The sequence below is a fragment of the Phyllostomus discolor genome, chromosome 11 (assembly GCF_004126475.2).
Source record: "Phyllostomus discolor isolate MPI-MPIP mPhyDis1 chromosome 11, mPhyDis1.pri.v3, whole genome shotgun sequence".
Taxonomy (NCBI): Eukaryota; Metazoa; Chordata; class Mammalia; order Chiroptera; family Phyllostomidae; genus Phyllostomus; species Phyllostomus discolor.
Window position 1 is genome coordinate 94,331,941 of NC_040913.2, and position 16,280 is coordinate 94,348,220.

The 16,280-nt window shown below is 57.6% G+C and overlaps 1 protein-coding gene across 1 annotated transcript in view; it reads left to right on the forward strand.

Moving 5' to 3' along the window:
- Positions 1 to 16,280, forward strand: part of LOC114508849 (CUB and sushi domain-containing protein 1) — a 416,019-nt gene that overhangs the window by 239,819 nt on the left and 159,920 nt on the right. Inside the window, exons 14-17 of the mRNA XM_036011116.1 lie at positions 8,610 to 8,792; positions 9,845 to 10,171; positions 11,220 to 11,414; positions 15,527 to 15,665. Of these exons, the coding sequence (XP_035867009.1) occupies positions 8,610 to 8,792; positions 9,845 to 10,171; positions 11,220 to 11,414; positions 15,527 to 15,665 (844 nt within the window). The remainder of the gene's footprint in view (positions 1 to 8,609; positions 8,793 to 9,844; positions 10,172 to 11,219; positions 11,415 to 15,526; positions 15,666 to 16,280) is intronic.

The window sequence follows — 16,280 nt, forward strand, 5'->3', positions numbered from 1 at the left end:
TTTGGGAATTTGGAGCCTGGCAAGTTCTTAAACGTGGCACCAAAACTCAGTCTGTAAACTGGAAAGTGGGCAACACAGACCCCATCAGGGTGGAGAACTTGGCTCTGCGGAAGCCGTAGGAAGGAGGGGAAGACGGGCCGTGTGGCCAGAAGACCGTGCTCTCAGACCGCATGCCTGGGGAAGCACGGGCATCTGGAATACACTCTAAAGAGCTTCAAAGCACCTGGGGAAATGTGTGCAGGGACGCCTCCTGCAAGGTGACGTGCAGGTGGCAGAGAAGCACCGAGAAGCGTGTCCGACGTCCCTTCCTGCCGGGGATGTGCAAATTAGCACAAAGCTGAGATGCCCTTGCACACCCGTCGGAATGCCTGTGATGTGAAGAACAGCTGTGACCAAATCAAGCGCCGTCGGGGAGGCGGAGAACCGGATCCTTCCGGCACTGCGGGCGGGGGTGTGAGGGGCGCGGTCACGCTGGAGAGCTGCCCAGCAGATCTGTGGTCTCACGGCAACCAAGTGACCCAGCAGCGGTGCGAACGGCAGTGACTGCAGCGGCTCCATTCCTTGGTGGCGAACACCGGAAGCTGCCCAGACGCCCGTCACCACGTGAGTGATTGCAGAAACCGCAGTGCGTCCGTGCGATGACGTACAGTTCCGAAGTCACACGGAGCAACCCCCTGACACGCACGAGGGCTGGGCACGTCTGCAGAGAGCTGCTCGGGCTGAGCCGGGAGCTGCCCCCGAAAGGCTGGGAGCTGTGAGATGCCCCGAGAAATGGCACAACCGTGGACCAGAGAACAGACGCAGATGTGGGGGGGGGGGGGGGCAAGGGGAGACTGGCTGGGAGAAGCGGGGAGGGACCCTGGAGCTGAGGGTCCCACTCTGCCGCCCGTCTGTTTCAGTGTCGATATCAAGGGACGGCTGTTCCCTCGGGGGCTGGGTGATGGTTACGGGGCATCTTTCTGTTTGGCTTCTTACCGATTCCGGTGAACCTACATGTATGTCAAGATACAAAATCTAGTTAAAAGGGATAAAATCCCACAGCAACCCATCACCAAATCATAGGTGGTGACTAAACACACACACCTCACAATGTCCACCTCCACCACTTTCCTGTTCAGTGAGCTCTCCCACTGCTCACACGTGTGAGACCCTGCCTCGTTTCGGAAACAGCTTTCTGTCAGCTGCCTCTCGTCGTAGCTGGCGGCAGCTCTGTCAAGGCCCCAACCTTCTGTTCGCTTTAACTGCTGCTGGGGCAAGCGCTAATGCTATCGATACAATGTAAGTACGAGTGGTATTATATGTGAGTTAGCTATCAATACAACATAACTACAGGTTGTATTATATGTGAAGCTAGCTGTTGATACAATGTAACTACAGGTCGTATTATATGTGAAGGTAGCTATGGATACAATGTAACTATAGGTTATATTATTATATGTGAAGTTGGCCATGGATGCAGTGTAACTACAGGTTGTATTATATGTGAAGTTGGCCATGGATGCAGTGTAACTACAGGTTGTATTATATGTGAAGTTGGCCATGGATGCAGTGTAACTACAGGTTGTATTATATGTGAAGTTGGCCATGGATGCAGTGTAACTACAGGCTGTATTATATGTGAAGACATAACCCACGCGGGAGGATGAATGCCTTTCACTCAGGACCCGGGGCTGCTGTCTCACTGTTCGCTGGGGGCGTTTCCTCTCACTGGATTCCCTCGAGTGGCTTTACAAGCTGCTGGGGTTGATTTTACTTTCCACTGTCCCGTTGGAATGGAAGTTTGTTCAACCGTGTTTACGTATTTCACAGCCTATGGAATTCGGCCCCAGGAAGAGCCAGATCTGTGCACGTTGTCAGAAAGTGTGTTTTATACGAAAGCAAAGCCTGCCTCTCAGATGAAATCTCCTGAGTGGAGGCCAACAAGGACAGGGAGGGGCTGGCACGTGGGGAGCCTGTCCACCCCCCCGGATGCTAATCTCATCCTCGGTAACCGTGGCCCCAGTCAAGGACACATCCACCCCAGGGAGCGACAGGAAGGATTTGTGTGAGTTTCCCCTGGACCGATGGCATGATCAGCCCACACAGCAGCCCTTGGTTCCCACCCTCCCTGCAAGGGATCGGGCAGAGAAAATGAGTTTGCCCTCAGCCTTTGAAGCGTCCGACGCTTGACAACCACCATCTGCTGAGGAGGATTAAGCTCCGCTCTTTAAGTGAGCAGTAAGCCAGCTTCCCAGACTGCCTGTTTCAGTGCTTCTGTCTGCTTATCTTTTTCCCTTTCTCGTTTTTAGCCTCACTCTATTTTTTAATAAATTTGTTTTTTAGAGATTTTATTTATTTATTTTTAGAGAGTGGGCAAAGGAGAGAGAAAGAGGGAGAGAAAAATCGAGCATGGTTGCCTCTTGAGTGCCCCCTACTGGGGACCTGGCCCTCAGCCCAGGCATGTGTCCTGACTAGGGATCGAACTAGTGACCCTTTGGTTCCAAGACCAGTGCTCAATCCACTGAACCACACTGGCCAGGGCTGATAAATTATTCTACATGTGTGCATGTACGTATGTATACAGTAACACACGCAGACACCGATGGACTGACACACATGTAAGCAATACGGCGGCAGCCGCTGAGCCCGGCGCCCTGGGTGCTTCTCCATGCACCCTCCGTGACAGGACCCTGTGGCTCTGGCTGGGGCTGCGTGGTTTGGGGTAGCAGCGGTTGGGACTATCAGTAACTCGCTCGAACTAAGATAAGAATTGTACGCTTTGGAGGAGTAAGTAAATAACACCCGCCTACGTGATCTCATGGCAGACTCTGAACTGAAAATGCAGTTGGGCACCTCCCATCCAGTTCCCCGGGGCCTCTTCGCCCCAGCTGGGGTGACAGAGACCGGAATCCCTGTCGGGTTTCCCCAGGAATCTTGTGTGTGTGTGTCCATTTGTCCTGGGCACCCACCTAGGTGTGGGAGGGTCGAGTCATCTGTCCATGCCTGTTTCTCGCTTTCCGAAGCCACCGGGTTGTCCCCCCAAGGGGCGGTGGCATCTCCGGCTCCCGCAGCCGGTGACGAGGCCGCTGGCCGCGCTGAGTTCTGGCCGCCGTTCCCTGTGGTCAGCCTGTCAAAGCCCCGCCTTTCTAGCGGGTGTGGATGGACATCCCTGTCTTCCCCACCATCAGAGTGCCCTCCTGTCTTTGGGGACTCAGCCCGCGTGCCCGCGAGGAGCGAGAGGGAAGCCCACCCCCACCTTTGCTCTCCGGCGTCACTGTCGCCGGCTCCTGCCGAGCAGTGTGGTGGTGGGAACGTTTGCCGAAGCTCCGGGGCTGTGGCCCGGGACGCTTCTCGCCCTTGGAACCCGCGTCAGGACACAGCACCAAGCGGGCCGGCCAGCTGTCCGTGTCCATTGCCACGGACGCTGTCCCCTTTGCCTCGAAGGATGACGGGACCCTCCCGGCGCACGTTTGAATGGCATCCGGGCCCCCCCCCCCCCGAACGGTCTCGTGGGGACTGTCCGGGACTTCTCCAGTGCACGGGCACCAGCAGAAACCCGGGCGACGGCTGTCCGGCAGCGTGCGCCGGAGGGCGGGTACCTGTCTCCTAAGGACGCGCAGGCCCAGGGCGCCGCAGACACTGGCGCCAGGCACCCTGATTTCCATAATCGCTGGGTTCTTGAGTGAAGTGAGGCTTAATTTCACTTCTGGGTGTTAAGACTCTTCTGCTTATTGCTTCGGGTCTAAGGGTCCTCAGCAGCGCGGTTTATCAACCGCCCAGCAGCACAGGCGAGACTTGACTCTGAGGGCGACCAATCCGCACGCAGACTCCGCCCCCCCCCCCCCCCCCCCCCCCCCCGGTCCTGAAAGAGCCCCTTCCCGCCTGAATTCGATTAAACCAGCTTATTAGCAGCCCGGATGTAGTCAAGACTTCCACGTCCCCGTGACACCTGAAAACATCTTTGAGAGAGACAAATGGACTGAACAGAGGTTCCCTGAAAATCTTGAGTCTGCGGAGCCGTCTTGGACACGTCGTTTCCTGTCTAGTAAGTCCCGTGGCGAACATTTCCTCACAAGTGTGTGGATGGGGGAGGCTTCCGTGGCGTGGGAAGTAACCTCCACAGGCCAGAGTCGGTGAGCACTAAAAAGCCCCTTTGTTCACCCTGATTAAAGGTGTCACCAGTTGGTCGTGGAGGGTTTACACCTTCCTTGTCAGTCTTTCCCAAGTGGACCCGTGGAAACTGTTGGACAGATTCATGTCATTGGCACTTTTAGTTTTCACTTCCAGGTTATCGCGGAGGAGACAGGGTCCCCCACGTATTAGGAGCTTGAGCTCTGAAGCAAGGGGGCCTGCGTCTGTCTGCATTTCCAAGTCCCAGCTGCGCGTCCTTGTCATCGGGGCAGCTCAGGCTGCAGGCCGGGGAAGAGTGCCCTCGGCGGGTCAGGCCCGTGGACGCCCGAGGGTGGACGGCCACTCCCGGCAGTGTGCTGGGGGAGCCGAGCGGGACACACAGGTCCCGCGTGACTCGGCTCCAGCTCCTGACCCCAGGCCCCTGCTTGTGTCCCCGGCCACAGGCAGTGGGGGCCTTGAGTCAGTGGTTTCTCGCATTACAATAAAATGTTGCAGGGACACATTTTTAAAAAAACCAGAGTGTCTCACCTCCAGACGGGCAGAGCCGAGGAACGAAAACAACCTGGTTTTGCCGGGCGTCATGACCTGTGTCCTGGTTCAACCAGGGGACGCCGCTCCAGGGGACACTGAGGGTCGAGGTGGACACTGGCCGGCAAGGGCCGAGGGGGCCCCTGTCCAGCTGACCTGCCCGCTGGCCGGTGGGGAGAGCCGCGGCGCTGGCCGAGCCCGGGCCGGAGAGGCCGAGCTCCCAGAGGGAGGGTCGCACACGGCGCTCACAGGTGTCTCCGAGTCTGGCGCCCGCCACCTGCGTCCGATCCTCGGGACAGAGTCACGTCACGTGTGAAATAATAAAAGGGTGACCGGAGGAATCACAGACGTCGCAGAAGTCACGGGACGGAATTCTCGGGAGCTGGGGAAGCGCCCTGAGAACAGAACCCCGGCCTCGGGGCTCTCCGGTTTCTGCTGATGGGGGTCGCTTCCCCCCGAAGCAGCGGTGGAGGGGGAACGGTGCTTCGTCACAGCAAGAGAAGGAGCACGGCGTTCTCCTCAGGGAGTGAGGAGGTATCTCCCGCCCACATCGTGATGCGCTGGTGGCACTTCAGGGGTCATAAGGTCGTCCTTACGGCCCCACTAAGTGTAATTGCCGCACCCACGAGGACGCCCGCGAAAGCACCTTGCTTTCCCCACTCTCCGGGACCCGGGACACAAGAATGAAGTCTCGAGTATTTCTGTGCAAACCACCTGTTACGCAGACTTCATGATTGTTTTACTGACTTCCTCCCAGCGACTGCAGTGACGGGGCGGCGCGGCCAACCAGTCAGCGTTGTCCCGAGGTTTTACTCAGAGAAAGTTGAATTCTGCATGAATAGACTACACTCGGCCACACCTGGTGCCATCAAACAAATGCAATGAACCTTTCTGAAATCGCCGTATAGTTAGTTACATTTTGCACTTGCAGGCAGATTGGCTTCCCAGTCTGATAAGGATGTGCCCTTATTTATAGTTAAAGAAGAAGCACGTTAAACCAAGTATTGTTACTCTTAATTTTATTTTTCAATTACAGTTGACTTTTGATATCATTTTGTATCAGTTCCAGGTGTGCCGCAAGGTGGTCAGACAACACACAGTTTACAGACTGACGCCGGGTGCTCCCAGCACCCACCTGGCACCGTGCAGGGTTATCCCGCTGCTATTGACTCTGTTCCATGTACTTCTCAACCCTCCCCCCTTTCCCACCCGCCCCTCCACCCTCCCCCTCTGGCACCCATACCTCTGTTCTCCGTGCCCACGAGTCTGCTTCTGTTCTGTTTGTTTGTTTGTTTTGTTCTTTGTATCTCACATATAAGTGACATCAGGTGGTGTTTGTCTTTCTCTGACTGACTTCTTTCACTCAGCACAATGCTCTCCAGCTCCTTCCACGCTGAGGCAAAGATCCCCTTCCTTTTTTCTGGCCAAGTAGTATTCCGTGGTGTGACTGTATCCCAGCTTGCTTGTGCCCTCCCCTACTGGCGGGCCCCTGGGCTGCTTCCCAATCTTGGCCGCTGTGAGTAATGCTACAAAGAATATAGGGTAGGGATGCTTGTATTGCTTCAGATTGGTGTTTCAGGATTCCTAGGATCTGTTCCCAGAGGTGGAGTCCCTGCGTCAGAAGGCAGTTCCATGTTTAACTTTCCGAGGACCCTCCATACTGACTTCCGCAGTGACTGAGATAAGTCATAAAATGTTTTCTCCGAAGGACTGTGGGAGAGGCTGCGTTTTCATCAGCGAGGAGTGCCGGTGGTGTGCCCAGGCAGACGACGTGCCGGCTCCCCCCACAAAGCGTCGGTGGGCAGAGCCACGGTCCTGTCCCAGCGGCCGCACTGGGCCGCTCTGACGCACAGATAACTGGACAAGCAAGTGCCCAAATGTGGTGCCTCCTCATCGAGCGACGTTGAAAAAGCAGCCGCGGAAAGCGTTTGCGTTTTGCATCGCTGAGCGCCCGTGCCCTGGCACCACGTGGTACTTGCAAAGCCCGCACAAGTTATTTATCTCAGGAGATGTGGCGAGGCTAGGATATTTATCCTGGGTGTCACGTAGTAGGTATTATTTAGTCACGTTGAGTAGAGACATTAAACATAAAATACGTGTCTTAGAAAAGGGCACGTATCTCCGATCCAGCCCGGAGAAAAACGGGCTGGGAGACCCCGCGGCGGAAGGGCGGGGTTTGCGCTCCGGGGCGGTAACGGAAGGCGCGCGGAGCGCGGTAAACACAGCAGCGTTGGTCCTGGTACAAGTTAGTGCCTTCTTGGGAACAAAGTGGACAACAGGGCCGGTCATGTACTAAATCTGCTCCCTCGTTTCTGAAATTAAAATTGGCCTTTTTTTCCTCAAACACGCACGCCTTTCTCTTCCTTAGGGCCAGCCATCCAAATACGCCGCGCGGTCGGCAGCGTCCCCGGAGCTGGAGGCGCACAGGCCGCAGCGCGCCTGTAAGCTGCCGCCTGGGCCAGCCAGCGGCGCCCCGCAGCTTCGTGGTCTTTGGGGCAGAATTGGGAAAGAACAGAAACCAATAAAACGACTCTTATTTCTCACCCAATTCCTGATTTTTCTAGCTGTGTAAAAAGCATTCTAGTAACACTCACATTTTGTCTAAATGAGCATGTTTAAATTTATCTTTCTGTAACTCCCAACATATTCCCCAAATAATTTAAAGACACCTGTTTCTACTTTCCTCTCTGAAAACTAAACACAAAGTAGCCAAGGACTCGGACACGGCGCCGGCCACCCCCGGCGGACGTGTGGAGGGGCCTGTGTGCGCGAGGCGGCCTGCACCCTCCTCGGCGGCGGATGGATTTCTGGTCCCGCGGACAATTGCGGGGTTCTGTTCACACCAGAGCCTGCTGGCCACGGGGCGGTGTCAGTTACTCGCGGGAAGTGAGACGTGAGCCTCACGCCCAAGGCTCGGTCTCCCGGGAAGGCTGGCTGGCCGTGGGTACGCGCGCCCCCCGGTCAGTGACGCGGCGGTTTCTTCTCTGTGGTTGGCTGCGCTCTGGGTTCCGGTCAAGGTCGCCCCATTTGCAGCTGCGTCTGCAAAACGCTCTGCTGCGCATCAACGTTTAGCACGGGGAGTGTTTGCTAAGGACCCCCGACGGGGGGGGGGCCCTTGTCCTGTCCAACACGCCCCCCCCATCGGCGCCTTCCCCTCAGACTCCGTTTGGCTTCCCACAGCCTATCTTCGCCTGAAATTGCGTTCATTTCAAATATTTCAGGTTTTGCCTCCAAATATTGCCACCCTCAGGAGAGCACGGATTTTGTCGTCTTCGTCCGCTCGCCTCACTGCCTAGACCGGGGTCTGAGCGCAGTCGGCCCCCGAGAGCAGGCTGTGCCTGAACAGATACACCGACTGTTGTCGCTAGTACGTTGTGCGCAGTTCACGTTGAAGGCCGGGCCACGATTGCCTTTTCTGTGTAGTTTGGTGCCTCTGCGCCCGTATCTCACGTTTTAATGAAAGGAGGTGCGATTCTGCGTGTCTTGTCTTTAGATCTGGAGACCATGTGTATATGCACGTTGTTTCGTAAGTGAGTGTTAACACGCACTAAAGGGGAGCGCACCCCGGCGGACGCAGGGTGCGATGTTCTGCAGGGAGTGAACAGTCTCGCCTGTGCCGCTCGCGGCGGGAACCACGTGGGCCGCACGGGGCTGGTGTTTCCGGTCCAGGGACACCTGTGGGGACAGGCAGCCAGTGCGTGGCCCCGGAAACATCCGCATCGTCCGCACCTGGGGGTAGCCACGCGCGTCCCTTACAGGACAATGCATCAAGTACTTTTCTCTCCAGTTTAAGTCTCGCCTCTTCTGGCTCCTGTCACTAACTGCGGGGTCAGCGGAGGAAGGACCCTTTTCCAAACCGCCTGTGAGGGCGGTGCTGACACCAGCGAGCATAACGCACGTGTCCGCTTTCGGAACCGTTAACTCTGTTCCCTGTGGGTTGCTCACCGTCCGCTCGTCTCTCCCGTTTCCAGAGATCGAGAAGGGGGGCTGCGGGGACCCCGGCGTCCCTGCCTACGGGCGGCGGACGGGCAGCAGCTTCCTGCACGGCGACACGCTCACCTTCGAGTGCCAGGCCGCCTTCGAGCTGGTGGGCGAGCGAGCCATCACGTGCCAGCGCAACAACCAGTGGTCCGGCAACAAGCCCAGCTGCGTGTGTGAGTGTCGGCGGGCACCGCCCCCTGGCGGGACGTGGGGGCGGGGCGGCTCTCAGAGGCTCTGGCCCGCACCCTGCGGCCGTCCTCCAGCTCTCCCTGCCCTGGGGCGGGAGAGGCACTCGTGGGGCACAGCCGCGGGGGGTTGCCGTGGGGAGCCTGGGCCAACCGTGTGGGGGCATGTCAGCAACTGCTGCGTCCTCAGAGCGAAGTGTCGCGACCCGGACAGGAGGGCTTCAGGGTCCATTTGCAAACAGGGGTTTTGTAACTACACACAGCCGTGGCCAGGAGATCCGTGTGAGATGACGTGGGGTAAGAAGCAAAACCACTCCCTAGAAATAAACCCAACAGGTGTTTTCTACAAGAAAGAAAAAAAGTTATATGCATAATTTTATGTATTTATATGTATAATTATACATATAATTATATGTATAATTATATGAGTATATTTATATACACATATATATGTATTCATGTCGGTGTATTTATATAAGATTTTAAGTGCACATTCTTAAAAGTAGACTTTCCAGAAGATTTTCTAGCATCCACCCCGAGCGTGGTCTGACTCTCCAAGGCATCACTTGCCGGCGGTTACGCTGTAGCCGATCAAATAAGTGAGCGGTGCGCCCAGGGCGCGCGTGAGCCGCGCGGTGCCCGGCATCGGAGCAGAGCGGCCCCGGCCGCTGCTGTTCTCTGCAAGTGGCTCCTGTGGCACAGACAGAGCTTTTCACGCTGACGGTCCGAAGGCAGAGACGTGTCCCGGGAGTGTCACTCTCCCCCGTCTCAGTCCCCTGGAGGGACCAGGTTCCGATCCAGCCTGGGCAGGGTTCCGTGCAGGCTCTGCTCTGTGCCGCGCGTGATGGAATGTTCTAGTTACAGCGGGGGGCGAGAGAGCAGGCTACAGTCCATAGTTAGCCATCGGAAGAGCCGGTCAGGCGGGCTGGGGGCGGGGGCACGGACGGTTTCCCCGCCCAAGGGCCCCGAGATCCATCCGCGCGGGGCACCGGTCCCGGCGCTGCGAACAGGGCGCGGGACACCCCTCCGTGTCCCCGCAGTTTCCTGCTTCTTCAACTTCACCGCGTCCTCGGGCGTCATCCTGTCCCCGAACTACCCCGAGGAGTACGGCAACAACATGAACTGCGTGTGGCTGATCATCTCGGAGCCGGGCAGCAGGGTGCACCTCATCTTCAACGACTTCGACGTGGAGCCGCAGTTCGACTTCCTGGCCGTCAAGGACGACGGCGGCTCCGACGTGACGGTGCTCGGCACGTTCTCGGGCAACGAGGTGCCCTCCCAGCTGGCCAGCAGCGGGCACGTGGTGCGCCTGGAGTTCCAGTCCGACCACTCCACCACCGGCCGCGGCTTCAACATCACCTACACCAGTGAGTGCGCCCCTCCCCCGCGCCTGCGCGCCTGCCCTCCCCCCACCCCAGGGAGCAGGCGGCGGCAGGCGGAGGCTGACGCTCAGGGGGGCTGTGATCCTGATGAACAGATGACAATGGCTGGACTGTCTGTCGTTATCCTGGCAACCTGAAAACACACTGCTAAACTGTTCAGGTTAGCGGGTCGGTCACTCCTGCAGTAAGGGCTGGATGTCACAGGCCTGTTCTTTCTTTCTGGACTTCCTTCCTTCCTGGCCTCTCTTTCTTCCTCAAACCTGTCCATCCATCCACCCATCCACCTACCTATCCATCCATCCATCTGTTCACTCACCACTGATGCGCCCCCTATGCAAAAACCAACCAACCAATCACAGTGCAGGAGCCAGGGCTGAGGCGTTGGGGCGGACCCTGCCCGAATTCCCCATCGCGGGTCTCATACTGGCCCAGTGACTGGGATGAGACAGCTCACTTTTCTTTAACTCCAATTCCTCACCTGCAACACAGGTCGTATTTAAGAACATCCACTCAAATGCACTGTTGAGGGAATCGAGCAAGATTATCATGTTACCCATGAGTTACAGTTCACGGACTGCCGACTTCCCCTACTCCCGGTGCCTCCCCTAACCTGGCGGTAACTCCAGGGAATGGCCTTGGCATGCCTCCAGCTGTAAACAAAGGCGGTCGGGCTCCCCCGACCATCAGAGGAGACTGCCCACGGGAAGGACATCAGGGCAAGAACCGGGGTCTGGCCAAGATGCACCTGAACGGAGATCTGAGGAGCACAGTCAGGCTGTTGGAGGCTCACAGACACCAGTCACTTCTGTGTGTCTCCCTCTGTGTGTGTGTGTGTGTGTGTGTGTGTGTGTCTCTCTCTCCCCCCCTCTCTCCCTCCCCCTCACACACACACACACACGCACACACACAGTGTCTCTCCACCAGGGAACGGGTGACTGGGATCTAGGACCACCGGCAGCATTGTCCGCAGTTCCGTGTCCACTCCGGACGCCCGCGCACTAACGGTCGGGGGCCTGTCCCTCTCCCTCCGCAGCGTTTGGCCAGAACGAGTGCCACGACCCCGGCATCCCCATCAACGGGCAGCGCTTCGGGGACCGGTTCCTGCTGGGCAGCTCGGTCTCCTTCCACTGCGACGACGGCTTCGTGAAGACGCAGGGCTCGGAGTCCATCTCCTGCACGCTGCAGGACGGCAACGTGGTCTGGAGCGCCGCCGTGCCCCGCTGCGAAGGTGCGTCCCAGTCCCCGCTGCGGGCGCCCGCCCACGAAGGCGCCGCCTCCCCGGGGCAGCCCGAGACCGAGCGCGCAGACCAGGGCCAGGACGATAGAGGTCGGAGGTCTCCCAGGCCCGGGGGCTGGGCGACCGGGTCCTTCAGGGGCTGGAGGGAGACGGCAGGCCAGGGCACTCACGGCTGCTGGCCGTCTGCTGGCCACCTCCACAGCGTCCCAAGGGGCACGTCTGTGCCCCGACACCCCCTCCTTCTAAGGACACAGGCATATCAGACGGGGCCCATGCCATGTCGCCTCAAATAGTGACCTTGCACAAGGTCAGTGCATCACCTTATTTCCAAATCACGCCACGTTCTGAGGTTTGGGGTCAGAAATTCAAAATGTGAACACGGGGGGACAGAATGGGAATGGGGGGACAGCCCACGGGAGGAGCGGGTTCTGGTGAGCCACCGTGACCTCCTCCTCGGTGGAGTCGGCACAGGTGCCGCTGAGTTTCCGCTTGGCATCCTGGCCCCGGTTACCTGTGTCAGACAAACAACAGAACAAAACAGCAGCAACAACAAGGATTCCCTCTCATGTTTACTCGAGTGAAATAAGTTTACTAGGATACAGACTCACACCTTCCCCAGGAGCACGGTTCAAGCACAAAGAGTGAAGAAAAGTTTTAAAAACATCTCCAGCAAACGCCCCGGAAGTTCAGACTGTGCACAGTGACCGTGAGGCGCAGTTTCAGGGCGACAGTGAAGGGGGGACGGTGCAGAGACTCCCCACAGACTCCCTGCCCCCCCCCACGGCCTCCCCCACTGCCGACAGTCACCAGATTCGGGTCGGCTGATGAAGCAGCTACATGGTGGGCAAGTGGATACGGACACATGGCGTCCGTGCTGTGACACACAGGTTTTGAGCCAACGGTGAAACACTGACTTTTGTCCACCGCGTGGGCGAAGGTATCAGCAAACCGACAGGATGTGGTGTTGGCGAAGCCGTGGAGAGACCATGCTTCCCGGCCGCGCTCTGGAGGCTGAGAAATCACAGCATCATTGCAGTGGAAGTTTGCGTGATAGGTCTCAATTCTTTCTTACCCTTTGAGCCATAAACTGTATACTTCAGGACCCATAACACAAGGACATCGCCGAGCGGCTGTGAAAAGGCTTTCGTTCAAGAATGTTCCATGCAGCGGTACCTATTCCGGCCAGCGCTGGAAAGAACCACATTTTAAACAACAGAGAATCAGCGACATTCGTAAACCAGGGTAACTCAGCAAAGACTACACCTCGGAGGGGCTTGTTGAGTGTAAAGCCCAGGTGACATAGCCACGTGAGTTGTGACAAGGCATTTTGGAAATTCGCACACGCACACTTTTTTAGAAAATGAGAAGAGAGGTTCACTGGAAAGTGTCCGTCGAGTTTACGGGTGGTTTTCACCCGGCGTTTATTGGCATTTTCTCCAGTGTCTTCAGTCAGGGGTGTCCCTTCTGTAACAAGCACATGGACCGGAGTCACACACCGGGCGGAACCTGAGGTGGAGGAGGCCCCTCCCCTCCCTGGAGGGACGGATCCCGCCTCCCTGAGACCCAGGGTCTCATGGGAAAGGTGCAGCCCTCGCCCGCCAACCAGGGCGGTGCATCAGGTTCCTTGCAGGGCGGCCACCTGTCGGGCCCCCCAGCCCTTCCCGGAAGTTTCCAGCATCACCTTAAGGACCGGCATTATTTTAAGTCAGAGTTGGCTGGCTCTGCAAGAATTACCGGAAGGTGTCCTGGTTTCCACTATTTCGTGAATTGTTACAACGATTTGGTGGACTGTGAGTACCCCCCAGGGGTGGGAAACTCATCAGTGGAAGGATAAGAAAACAGTGAACGAATTTTTATTTTACCCGTTTTACCATCTATTTTAAATGTATGGCTTCCATGTTTTGCATTTGAGCGATGTTAGTTAATGGCCGGGTTATTGTGAGTGATCAAACACCATCTCGCTGGCACTGAGGTGCACAGCTGCACTGCGGGGTCACCGTGCTCACCGCCCTCCTCCAGCCAGCCTGCGGCCACCGGCCCAGAAGCAGGAATAAACAGTCCCACGGGCCAGCAGCTCTGGCCACAGGCCTGGGTGCCCACCTGCCACAGACGCTCGCAGTGCCCGTGAGCTGGGGCAGGTGCGCCCCTCGGCACAGTCGGGGAGAGGACAGGACAGGCGCCAGTGGCAGGTGACAGTTTGTACGGCGTCAGAGATGGCGAGAAAGCGCCGTGCCGCCTGAACGAGCCGTCCCCTCGCTGTCTGGGAGAAGCCTGTGGCTGAAGGTCAGTGTAGCTGACCCAGCTGCGGGCTGCTCACGAGGAAGCCCTCAGCACAGAGGGCGAGTTGGCAGTGAAGGATGTTTACGGTGGATGTCACCGAGCACAGGTAACCGAGCAAGGGCAAGTGGACGGGGCAGGGGACCCTCTGATGACCACTGAACAGACGCCCCCATCGGAGCCCCACTGGAGGGAAGAGAATCCGCCACGGAGCCTGTGCTGGGGCGGACGTGACCCGGCGTGGAGCAAAAGGACGGAAACTAGATTAGAGTGTTGCGCTGAGAAGAATCTGCACGGGAACCAGCAGTTCAACGCAACAGCGAGTTCTCTGCTCCTGCTGATGAAACAGACAAACCTTTCCCTGTGATTCTGATGCAGAAACGAGGGAAAAAGAGCCGTACAGGGATTTAGCCACGTCATCACTGACAACGGCTTTATGTAAAAAGCGACAGCCTCACAATGAAGCAGTTGCTTAAAAATCCAGGACGTGCATTTATCCCGGCAGAGTCTTCTGGGGACCCACCCACGACAGGGAAACCCGCGTGGGTGAGAACGGTGTCTCTGTCCGCGCCCTGCCGCTGCGCCCACTCAGGCTCTCCAGCCCGGCTGCTCGTCCTCAGCTCACGGGGGACCAGGGGAGACTGAGGCACACGAACTCGTCACAAGCCCCACAGCAATGAATCTGTAAAGTGCAAAGGAAACTGGCCGTTTCCTAGCAAAGCATGAACTACTTAAATTAAAAGTGCAAAGCGTGCGTGAGCAAGCACCACGGAGAAGCCTCCTGATGGAGGGCTGAAGGTGGACAAGGACCCAGACACCAGAAGGCTGCCCAAGCCGCTCACTGTCCACTGGGCACAGAGGGGGTTGGTGTCGGGAGCGCTCCCCCAGAAAACGGATGCGGTGGGCTGAGTCCCGCATGGCACTTTGTAAAGCCAGGGTCAACCCAAGCCAGTTCATTGCATCACAAACGAGGCCACAGAAACAGTGCTTGTGGTCCAGGAGGGCTTGTTTAGGGTGGCAGTACCCGGTACCGTGTCTGTGCACGCAGCCGGCGAGTCCAGGGAGGAGGGCTCTGCAGAGAGCTCACTCCCAGGTCCGCGTCTTGTCTCCATGCCCGAGAGCACGGGGGTCTCTGCCCGACAGCCGCTCCGAGGCAGGGGCCCGCCCAGCCGGGCTCCTCTGCCTGCCCCCGGGGGGCGGTGAGACCGGCTGTGGCCAGTGAGGGGCGGTGGTGGCGGCGGCGGCACTCCACCCCGGCCCGGGCTCCCGACATCATCGCCTGATGCTTTAGGGTGTAATTAGGTAATTAGGTTGGTGTGCTCCACAGGGATTAGTTAACGTGTCCATCTCAGCAGGACAGAGGGGTGCACGTGCTCAAGGTCACTAAGGTACACAGTGAGGTGTCAAAGTCAGGACATTAATGAAAAATCCGTGTGCGACAGCTTAGGCTCATTGCACGAGACAGGACAACTCACAAACCGTGGAAAACTTTCCTAAAGGAAACGTGTTTCTGAGTTTATGTGGGAAACGAGACTTTCACTAAGTTCTCACCATGCAGATTCAGAAACAGCTTACACATCAAAACAGTTTTTACATCTGTGTGTGCTGCACAGCATTCCCAGATAGCATCTCCGGATAGCTCCCTAAATATGAAACACGTGTGCTCACATGCTTGCTAGACACTCAATGAGCTGCGTGTACTCGGGAGTGAGCTGTGCTCCAGCCCTGGCAGACGGCAGCCTCCCGGGAGCGCTGCCCGTGCCGGGCCTCGGCGGCATGAGCAGCGCCCGTGGCCCCCGCCTCACTGACCCCTCTCCCCCTTCCAGCCCCGTGTGGCGGCCACCTGACAGCGTCCAGCGGCGTCATCATGCCACCGGGGTGGCCAGGGTATTACAAAGACTCTTTGAACTGCGAATGGGTCATCGAGGCGAAACCAGGACACTCCATCAAAATAACGTTCGACAGGTAAGGAGAAACCCTTTTCTTGCTTAATTTGGGCCTAATGACCGGTGCGTGCTGAGTGTTTTTATTCACACAGTTCTGGAAACTTTGAAACGTGACAGTCCCTCATGGGTTCCCCCGAAGGAGTTTACGTATAAATATAACAGGCACCTGCCTGAAAAGTTTCGTCCTTGAGCCTCAGCCCCTGAGTCCCCAGCTGCTTGCAGCAGGGGAGGTCCCAGGCCCCCGCTGCCTGGCTCCCGGGGCTGCTGGCCCTCAGGTGGGGGGCCTGCAGGTGGGACGCCCTCTGCTTGCTCAGTTGCGCAGGGCTCCTGCTTTGGCCGGAGCGAACGGCTCTGGGAAGCGAGGAGAACCGCCCTTCTCTTCCGGTGGTGGCCGAGGGTCCCTGGAAGCAACCTTAGTCCCCGCAGCCCCAGTGACAGATGGACGGCCTGTCAGCCTGCCCGTCGTATGTGGGCGAGAGCCCTGGCGTGCCGGCTGGCAGCGCCACTCGGCAGCGCGTTTGACAGCCCGAAAAACGGTGCTCTCCGAACATCTCGCAGCGAAACATGTCACCTCCTGTCTCCACAAGGAGATCTGGTGGAAGATCAGAAACCGAAAATGTTTGGAACGAACCAC